This window comes from Microtus ochrogaster, chromosome 2, assembly GCF_000317375.1.
Source record: "Microtus ochrogaster isolate Prairie Vole_2 chromosome 2, MicOch1.0, whole genome shotgun sequence".
Lineage (NCBI taxonomy): Eukaryota > Metazoa > Chordata > Mammalia > Rodentia > Cricetidae > Microtus > Microtus ochrogaster.
In genome coordinates this window covers 92,325,660-92,335,737 of record NC_022010.1, presented here as the reverse complement: position 1 = coordinate 92,335,737, position 10,078 = coordinate 92,325,660, and the positions used below count along the sequence as shown (strand labels likewise).

General features: G+C 41.3%; 1 protein-coding gene across 2 annotated transcripts in view; it reads left to right on the top strand.

The window, feature by feature from the left end:
* Mrpl39 (mitochondrial ribosomal protein L39) overlaps positions 1-9,255 on the top strand; it is a 20,925-nt gene extending 11,670 nt beyond the window's left edge. For both annotated transcript variants that reach the window (XM_005345282.2, XM_005345283.2), the window contains 4 exons: positions 258-323; positions 2,233-2,386; positions 8,014-8,061; positions 9,071-9,255. In XM_005345282.2, coding sequence (XP_005345339.1) covers positions 258-323; positions 2,233-2,386; positions 8,014-8,061; positions 9,071-9,121 — 319 coding nt within the window. In that variant the 3' untranslated portion in view covers positions 9,122-9,255. The remainder of the gene's footprint in view (positions 1-257; positions 324-2,232; positions 2,387-8,013; positions 8,062-9,070) is intronic.
* Positions 9,256-10,078: the final 823 nt, after the last annotated feature.

Here is a 10,078-nt window from a genome sequence, read left to right as displayed (position 1 = left end):
TACACACACACACACACACACACACACACACACACACACACACACACAAATGTCCACTCAGCTGGCAACCATCGTGCTGTGAATTTAGTGAGAGGAGTCTAGTGGTGCCGTGGGACTGGAGCCTGAGAAGAGGGAAGTGAGGATTAGGAAGTTACAGTTGAAGCAGCTGCTGCAGCTGAAGTGAAAATGGCATCTTTAGGTGTTTCTGGATAGTTGAAGTTTGAATTTTTTTTTTCTTTTTTGGTGCTGCTTTTCAGGTATAAGTTGGACTTCATAGAGGAGAAGGCATCTCAGAATCCTGAGAGAATAGTCAAGTTACACAGGTAAGCACCTGAAATTGGGTGGCTTTATGCAATAGGAAGCCTGGCTGTGTTCCCCTGGAGCAGTAGATGTGCGTGTACAGTATTGTGCTGTCACTACCTTCCTCTGTTGCTTTGTTAGTGTTTATGTGGCAACTGGAGTTTCACATGATCTCTAGGGACAGTTGTGTTTTTCATTTTTCATTTTATGTATTTTCTACCTTTTTGTGTTTGTTTGAGACAGGGCTTCTTATAAACTGGCCTCAAATATGTGATACTCCTGTTTGAGCTTCCTGCGTATTGGGATTACATGTAGGTGGAAGTTTCCTGTCTCACAGCCGCTCAGTCCCAAATACCTGGCAGTTGCTTCCCAAATTACCACACAGATGCTTAATATTACTTATAAATGCTTGACTAATAGCTCAGGCTTATTACTATTTCATTTTAAGTTAACCGATATTCCTTATTTACACTTCGCCACGTGGCAGTACCTTTTCTCAGTATGGCATGCCCATTTTGCTTTCTCCATGTCTGGCAGGCATCTCCTGACTCTGCCCTTATTCTTCCCATCATCCTTAGTTTGGTTACACCTCCTGTACTTCCTGCTTGGCTACTGGCCAATCAGCGTTTTATTAAACCAATTGTAACAATGTACAAGAGGATTATTCCACAGCATTTACAGGCATGTGCTACCACATGTGATCTTATGATTTATTTTTATTCAGTTGATGATTTTAGAATGTTAAAAATGAAATTTTTGAGTTGATTCTGAAATTGGGCAAAATATTTAGATAGGAATTGGAAATGGTTGTATAGAACCATGTGTGTTAATTTGTTATTTATGATTCATGTCTATTAAGTTGGAATGTACTCTCTGCAGAAATGAAGAAAATCCACTGCTTATGTTGATGGTTTCTCATGGAGAGCAGTTTCCAGGCATAGGGGTTGGGGGAGGAAAGGAGGGAAAAGAGAGAGAGCTCATGAGTGCATACTCTTTCAGAGGTGGATACTGAGTATCCTCTGTCGCTCTCTGCCTTATCCCTTGAGAAAAAGCTCTCAATAACAGGAAGCTTGTAGCTTCAGCTATACTGGCTAGTCAGTGAAGTCCTGGGATTTGTCTGTCCCTACCCCTCATGTAACAGCGGTTATAGGTATACATAGCTGTGCTTGGCTTTTGTGTGGTTGCTGAGCACCAAACTCAGGTCTTTATGCTTGTACATCAAGTCCTCTTATAACTCTGAGCTTTTCCCAGCTCCAAAGTTCCAGGGTGTTTTCTTGTAGAAAAAGTTCTTTTATTCTGCGTACCAAATTGAAGACTTGGCTACTGTGAGTTATTGCAAGGTTGTAGGTTGTCAGTCATAGACAAGTTGGATGTGTCTGATAACATGATGTATCCCTTGACTCTCAAAATCCTTTATAATTATATGAATCCTAATTAAAAAAATGAGTTCTCTTACAATTTTTAGGTTATTCTCTTGGCATTGTATGTCAGGGTTGTTACAGGTGGATTGTTCTCTGGGCATTGTATGTCAGGGTTGTTATAGGTGGATTGTTCTCTGGGCATTGTATGTCAGGGTTGTTACAGGTGGGTTGTTCTCTGGGCATTGTATATCAGGGTTGTTACAGGTGGATTGGTGGATTATTCTTGACATTGTATGTCAGGGTTGTCACAGGTGGATTGGGTGGATTATTCTCTTGGCATTATATGTCAGGGTTGTTACAGGTGGATTGGTGGATTATTCTTGGGATTGTATGTCAGGGTTGTCACAGGTGGATTGTTCTCTGGGCATTGTATATCAGATTTATTAAAGGTAATTAAAGGTAATTGGGCGGATTATTTTTGCCTTGCGATCTAGTGGAAAGAAGTAGATTTTTCACACTACTGTGATTTGATATTAATGTTTTCTTTGCTTATTTTTTAACATCACACCAGAATTGGTGACTTCATCGATGTGAGTGAAGGCCCTCTTATCCCAAGAACAAGCATCTGTTTCCAGTACGAAGTGTCAGCAGTCCATAATCTCCACTCCACTCAGACGAGCCTCACAAGGAGATTTCAGGGCCTGTCCTTACCCACCCACTTGAGAGTAAGTAAAACCGAAGCTCCACAGCTTCTAGTGTGGGGATGGACTGATTCTAGACTTGATTTTATAGAAATTGGAAGAACAAGCGTTTTCATTTCCTTGGGGTCCACTAATAATTTTGCAAGCTCTTTCATAATGTAAAACAGAAGGTTCATTCAAGGAATCAAATTGAGATAGTATTTTTAATTTTCCGAAGTAGCCTAGGAGAAACAGGTAATGACGAATTGAGGGGCCCTGGGGTAGTTGTTAGTGAGTGAGGCCTCTGGAACGCCCTGGGCCTTGGGAGTCGCCCTTTCCTCTACTGTTAGGATCGCTTATAAATCAAGGAGACTGTTGTTTCCCACATCGCCTCCACCTCTTAGTAATGCTCTTCCTTTCACTTCTTTTTTTAAACATTGGTTTTTGTGGTAATTATAGTTATAAGAAATAATACGTGTCATGCAGACACAGAAGAAACCCATGTCTGGTTTCTTCAGTGGTAATGTCTTTGTGGCTGTCAGGGTATGGACACGGTGATAGGAAAAATCCGGTGGGTAGGGCGGCTTCTGGGTTTCAGTTCTGTTCCATCGGTCACCTTCTCTCTACATACCCACAGTGTTAATTACTGTGGCTATAAATAGGGCACTGAATAGGGTAAATAATTTATTCCATTTATTGTTCTTTGTCAAAATTGCATTTTTATTATTTTTTCAATATATTTGTTTGAGACAGGGTCTCTCTACATACGCCTAGATATCCTGGGACTCTATGTAGACTAGATTGGACTTGATCTCACAGGTGTCCACCCACTTCTGCCTCCAAAGTGCTAGTATTAAAGGCATGTGCCATGATGCCTGGCCAATATGTTTTTATTAATTAATTTTAGTAATTGAACAGTTCATGTATACAGTGTATCTTAGTCATATTTATTCCCTTCTCCCCTAACTCCTCTCAGATCCATTATTTTCTCCTCCTTTCTAAGTTTGTGTTATCCTTTTTTATATTCCCACGGAGTCCAGTTTGTGGTGCCCATGTGCTCATGGGTGTGAGGTCATCCACTGGAGTGAGGTGGGAGTGCCAGAGGCCCCACCCTTAAAGAAAACGGACTCCCCCCCTCCCCTTCAGCTGTCAGCTCTCAGCTAGGAGTGGGGGACAGTGGTGGGAGGGGAAGCAAGATCTTAAAGGAACAGGGATTGTAAACACATGATAGGAAGGAGGAGGGGGATAATGGGAAGGGTGGGTTAAGTGGAGAGAGGAATGGGAGTGTAGGGTGGAGGAGGAACAGTTAACTATGGACATCTGGAAGAGCCGCATGGACTTGTTTTATAAACTTCCTATGTATATATGTATATTGTATCCATATGAAAAGTTAACTACTCTAATTCCTTTGTGCTTCATTTTTTTCCTGTTTTATTTTCTTATTGATATTTATTGAGCTCTACATTTTTCTCTGTTCCCCTCCCTTCCTCTCTCCTCCCCCCCTTCAGTCCTCCCCCCCTTCAGTCCTCCCCCAAGGTCCCCATGCTCCCAATTTATTCAGGAGATCTTGTCTTTTTATACTTTCTACTTCCCATGTAGATTAGATCTATGTAAGTCTCTCTTAGTGTCCACATTGTTGTCTAGGTTCTCTGGGATTGTGGTCTGTAGGCTGGTTTTCTTTACTTTATGTTTAAACCATCTATGAATGAGTACATGTGATAATTCTTTCTGTGTCTGGGTTACCTCACTCAAAATAATGCTTTCTATTTCCATCCATTTTCCTGCAAAATTCAAGCTGTCGTTATTTTTTTATGCTGTGTAGTACTCCATTGTGTAAATGTACCACATTTTCCTTATCCATTCTTTGGTCGAGGAGCATTTAGGTTGTTTCCAGCTTCTGGCTATGACAAGCAAAGCTGCTATGAACATAGTTGAGCACATGTCCTTGTGGTGCAATTGAACATCCTTTGGATATATACCCAAAAGTGGTATTACTGGGTCTTGAGGAAGGTTGTTTCCTAATTTTCTGAGAAATCACCACACTGACATCCAAAGGAGTTGTAGCAGCTTGCATTCCCATCAGCAATGCAGAAGTGTTCCCTTTTCCCAACAACCTCTCCAGCATAAGTTGTCATCAGTGTTCTTGGTCTTGGCTATTCTTACAGAAGTAAGATGGAATCTTAGAGTTTTGGTTTGCATTTCTCTGATGACTAAGGATGTTGAATATTTCCTTAAGTGTCTTTCAGCCATTTTAGATTCCTCTGTTGAGAGTTCTGTGTTTAGGTCTGTACTCCATTTTTTTAAATTAGATTATGTGCTCTTTTGGTGTCCAATTTCTTGAGTTCTTTGTATATTTTGGAGATCAGACCTCTGTCTGATGTGGGGTTGGTGAAGATCTTTTCCCATTCTGTAGGCTGTCGTTTCGTCTTGTTCACTGTGTCCTTTGCTTTACAGAAGCCTTTCAGTTTTATGAGGTCCCATTTACTAATTGTTTCTCTCAGTGTCTGTGCTGCTGGGGTTATATTTAGGAAGTGGTTCCCTATGCCAATGCATTCAAGTGTACTTCCCACTTTCTCTTCTATAAGGTTCAGTGTGGCTGGCTTTATGTTGAGGTCTTTGATCCATTTGGAGTTGAGTTTTGTGCATGGTGATAGAAATGGGTCTATTTTCATTTTTCTACATGTTGATATCCAGTTATGCCAGCACCACTTTTTTTCCTTTTTTCCATTTGATATTTTTTGCTTCTTTATCAAAGATCAGGTGTTTGAAGATGTGTGGATTGATATTTGGGTCTTCTATTTGGTTCCATTGGTCTTCCTGTCTGTTTTTATGCCAGTACCAGGCTGTTTTCAGTTCTGTAGCTCCTTAGTAGAGTTTGAAGTCAGGGATTGTGATGCCTCCAGAAGTTCTTTTATTGCCCAGGATTGTTTTGGCTATCCTGGGTTTTTTGCTTTTCCAAATGAAGTTGAGTACTATTCTTTCGAGGTCTTTGAAGAATTTTGCTGGGATTTTGATGGGCCTTTTATGCTTCATTTAACTTTAGTGTAATCCTTTTGTGATAATAACAGGAATTTCTCTTAACCTCTGTTGTAGTTTCAAAAGAATTGTTATCTTTAATATGTTTGGTTTTCTAATAAATTAACATGGAATATCTTTTCATTTATTTAAAGGTTTTTTCATTTAAAAATTTTTAGTCCACATAGCCTAAAGTTGAAGTGAAGGACAGAGGAATTACAATAGCTCAAAGAATTTTGGTAGATTGTAACATGGGAGGCATCGTCTTGACTTCATAGCCAGTTTATAGCTGCAGCAATCAAGACTGTGGCATTGAAAGGAATAGACAATAGGACAGAATCAGGAATCCACTCTCACAAGTATGATGACACCCATGTTTGCATGTTGGATTTCCTGTACACATGCTTCTTTCCCTAGTTGTCCCCATTTCTACTTATTATAGATAGTCTTTGATTTGTTCTTTCTTCCCATTTATTAGCAAATCCTTTGGACTCCTAGCTAAGTGCAATCTGATTCTAGCCTGTCTGCTGCATAACACCATCCTACCTCCTGCTTTCATCCTTACCTTCTATAGTGTAGCCTTAAATTTGTAGTCAGAACCATCTATTTGCTTACTCTTCGTTGTTTTTTGAGGCAGGGTTTGTCTGTATCCCTGGCTGTCCTGGTTCTAGCTCTGTAGATCAGGCTGGTCTTATACTCAGAGATCTGCCTGCCTCTTCCTCCCAAGTGCTAGGATTAAAGGTGTGTGCACCACCGCCCGACTGTTCATTTAAATAAATCATTATTTTTATGTGTATGAGTGTTTTGTCTATAAGTGTATCTGTGCACTACATGGTCATTGGAGGCCAGAAGATGGCATCAGGTCCTATGGAACTAGGATGGCTATGAGCCAGCATGTAGGTGCTAGGAATTGAACCTGGCTCCTTTAGAACAGCCAGTGCTTTTCACCCCCAGCCACTGATCTGGCCCACTCTTTGTTTCCTTCTTTTGAGACAGGATCTCTTGTAGTCTAGATTGACCTTGAAGTCACTGTGTAGATTAAGGTGACCTTAATCTTCTGACCCTCCTGCCTTTGCTTCCTAAAGCTGGGATTACAGGTGTGAGCCATATACAAATTGTCTAATTCTTCATGCCCCAGCTCTCCAGTGGTCTGCCTGAAACAAACCTGACTGTTCTGTGTCCCTAAGCCCTTCAGTGTCTCCCCTGCTTGCCTTGCTGACCTCACTGCAGGCCACTCTTCCTCTGTCTGCTCTGTCCCCGTTACAGGCTAAGTTCTCTCACCAGTGCCCCTTCTGCCTCAGGAGGTTAAGTTTTCCTCTTTGGCATTCCATGCCGTCTATAGAAGGGTTTGCATGGAGATAGTTAATAATTTTGCCTTTTGTTGCAGACTGAGCTCATTTTTTTATGAAATGGTCACTGACCACCCCTGTGCCTCACTGCCACCATCAGTGAGCTTTCTGCTCATTCTTTGGGGTGTAATTTTCTGAGCCATGGCTCTGCCATTTCAGTGTCACAGCGTTGCAGGTGGTTCCTAATGACATGCCCTGTGGGTGCTTGTGGTCTGACAGGAAGGATGACCTCTAGAGGGTGACATGGGCTAGTCATGGAAAGAGCTGTAGACTTTTGAAAGTGGGGCACAGTTTTGCTTCCCATTAGGGAGAATGCTTTCTATGATAGACGTGATGTACATGAAGTAGCAGGACAAAGACGGGAGAATGGTATATCCCAGCCACATGAGGTGAGGGGACTGTGTACGTCCTTCCTCTGGTCACTTTTGTTTATTTATTCCCAACATACTATTTTGTGGATTATCAGGGAATTTCACATAATGTACCCTGATCATACTTACTTCCCAGTCCTCCCAGGTCTGTCCCCTACTTTGTGACCTGCTTACCCCTAATAAAAAGAGAAGTAGGAAAGGAAGGAAGGAAGGAAGGAAGGAAGGAAGGAAGGGAGAAAAAAGTCCAATTTGTATTCACTGGTGCATGGCCAAACTCCCAGTGGCCATCTTGTTGAAGAAAACTGAGTCCTTCCCCAGCTGCACCCCTCCAGAATCCATCAGCTGTGGAGAGCTGCACTTTAATATCTTTACCACATTTATTCTTGTCCTATATTCCATCCTGACCACAGTCTCCTCCCAGTCCCCCATTCTCGCTTCTGTTTCCCTTTAGAAAGGGCAGGCCTCCCAGGGATATCAACCATACGTAACTTATAAGATTAGGCACCTTCCCTCATATTAAGGGTGGGCAAGGCAGCCCAGTAAGAAGAAAAGGGTCCCAGAAGCGGTGAATAGGGCAGAGACTGTCCCAGTCCACACTGTTAGGAGTCCCACCAGAGGAAAGCGGTGAAGTCACATGGCTGTGTCAGACCCATTCACACTCCCTGGTTGTCGGCTTAGTCTCCATGAGCTCCCATGAGACAAGGTTGGTTGACTCTGTGGGGTTTCTTGTGCCCTTGGCCCCTCTGGCTCCTACAATCCCCCTCATAAGATGGCTCATAACAAACCCTGGGATTTGATGGCCCTCTGAGATGTCCACAGGCACCAGGCACAGATGTGGTACATGTACATATATGCAGGGGAGGCACTTCACACATGAAAACAAATCTAAAACTCAGCTTCCTCCTGTGTGCATTCATAGCAGATCTTCTCTTTCCAGGCTCATTTTACAATATGGGACAAGCTATTGGAAAGATCACGGAAAATGGTAAGTTTTCACTGCAAAAATTTTCTTCTGTGAAGGGATGTCTTAGAAATTAAGTAACAACCAAAAACCAAACAAAAATAAAAAAAACCCCCACCCCCCCCCCAAAAAAAAACCAAACAAAAAAACCCCCAACAAAATAGAGGTAGTAGCCTTGGAGAGAAGCAAAATAAAAACAGTACTAATTTGTCTTGTTAGTAGTGATTGTTCACTGATGGTGTTTTGGCAAGAATAAAGCTATAATTTGCCTTTTAAATTTGTTAATATCATTAAAATGATAGCATAGAACTGAAACAAAAGGGATGTGATGGTGATTGTTCTTAGTAGCTCTGTTAGTCCTAATTGAGTTCTTTTAGAAAAATTTTGTGAACTTAATAAACATTTGAAAAATGAAGGCTCATGAGGTTTAAGTAAGAGTGCCACATTTCTTGACCTCAGCACCATGTTGTCAACCGTGTTGTGAGAGCTGCCTGAGACTTGCTTCAGCTCTTCTAACTTACTCAGTCACTCTGAACAATAAATTAAGGCTAACCAACAAACTTATTAAGCACATGACCAGTTTATTTTCAAGTTGCTTATTTCTTCATGACAGCCTGTCCATAGAATGGGACCACGGGCTGTGCTGGTACCTCTTTGCACTAGGTCTGTAATGCAGTCTGGTGCAAACACAACTGTGCCCACACAAGACACCTTGAGTAGAATACCTTGTGTTTCACAGCTGGTGATTTTTCCTATAGTGATGCTTTTGTTCCATAGATAGAAAGAATAAGGTGAGAAGCTTGGGAAGCCCACATGTAATATGCCTCTGATTATGTAGTTTTAAATGGGATACATTTGGGGATCTATATTGGCAACTTTTTTTTTTTTAACTCTCTGTTCTTGTTTAGCTTTCCATAATAATCACTGAGGGAAAGTGGGACAGGTTTTCATAGGAGGAGTGGAGGTTGGACTGTGGGTTAGGGTAAATTTTGAATGGTCTGTTTGAGAAGTAAAGCTGTTGATGTCTTTACAGGTGACTGAAGATGAAATCAGACAAACAGAGAACACTGTATCTACCCAGTAACTTTCTAAAATTTAAGTATGTACAGTAAGTTAAAATAAAAGCCTTTAATATAATATGTTTGCTTTAGCTCTGGCTACGTCAGCAAAGTCCATGCCCCACAACCTCCATTTATAAACATATGTGGAAATACACAGTATCTGTTGCCATCTCTTGCTTTGTTAAACAGTGGTGTGGTAAACATCCTTGTCGAAAATCATGCCTTTGTAGTTAGAAGATGCTATTAACTGTGTAGTTACTTTGTGCCAGCATGGTAAGACCGCCACAGAAAGTTTTTCTGTGTATTTGTCTGAGACAGGGTCTCAGTATGTAGTCAGGCCTAGCCTGGAACTTGCTATGCTGTCCTCCTGCCTCAGCCTCCAGAGTGCTGGAGTTAGGGTGCGCGCCCGCCTTTTAGTTAATTGTCACAATTCGTTCAGATAGTGTTTTCACTTCATAAGCGAGGAAACAGAGTTTGAATGCAGGTGATTTGTCTCCGCTACTTTGTGCTGCCTCTTGTATGAAAACCCGCATAGGGTTGCAGTTCCGGTAGTGAAGCTACTGCTAGATGCTGCAGATGCTAGCCTCCAAAGGGCTTGGTTTTTGTATTTTTTAAAAATATATAAAACTTTTTATATATTTAAATATTAAACTTTTAGTAAACTTTATTATAAAATTTTGCAAATAAAAAATATCGTACACCAAAATTAACTAGACCCCAAGTCTGTACACATACTCAGTGAACTTCCATGCAGTTAGAAAGAATAGCCATTTGGGATGGAGGCTGTGGAGTGTCACATCGGATTTTCATACTTTTATTGAATATATCAGTGTGCACTTAGCCATCACCAGTTGTGAAAGACCCATGACAGTGTTTTCCAGCTAATTCCTGGAAAAGGAATTAGCTTTATACCCCTTTTGTTGTGGGAGAATTGTCTGTATTCTGTCAATCATGTTATAAATAAACGCTGATTGGCCAGG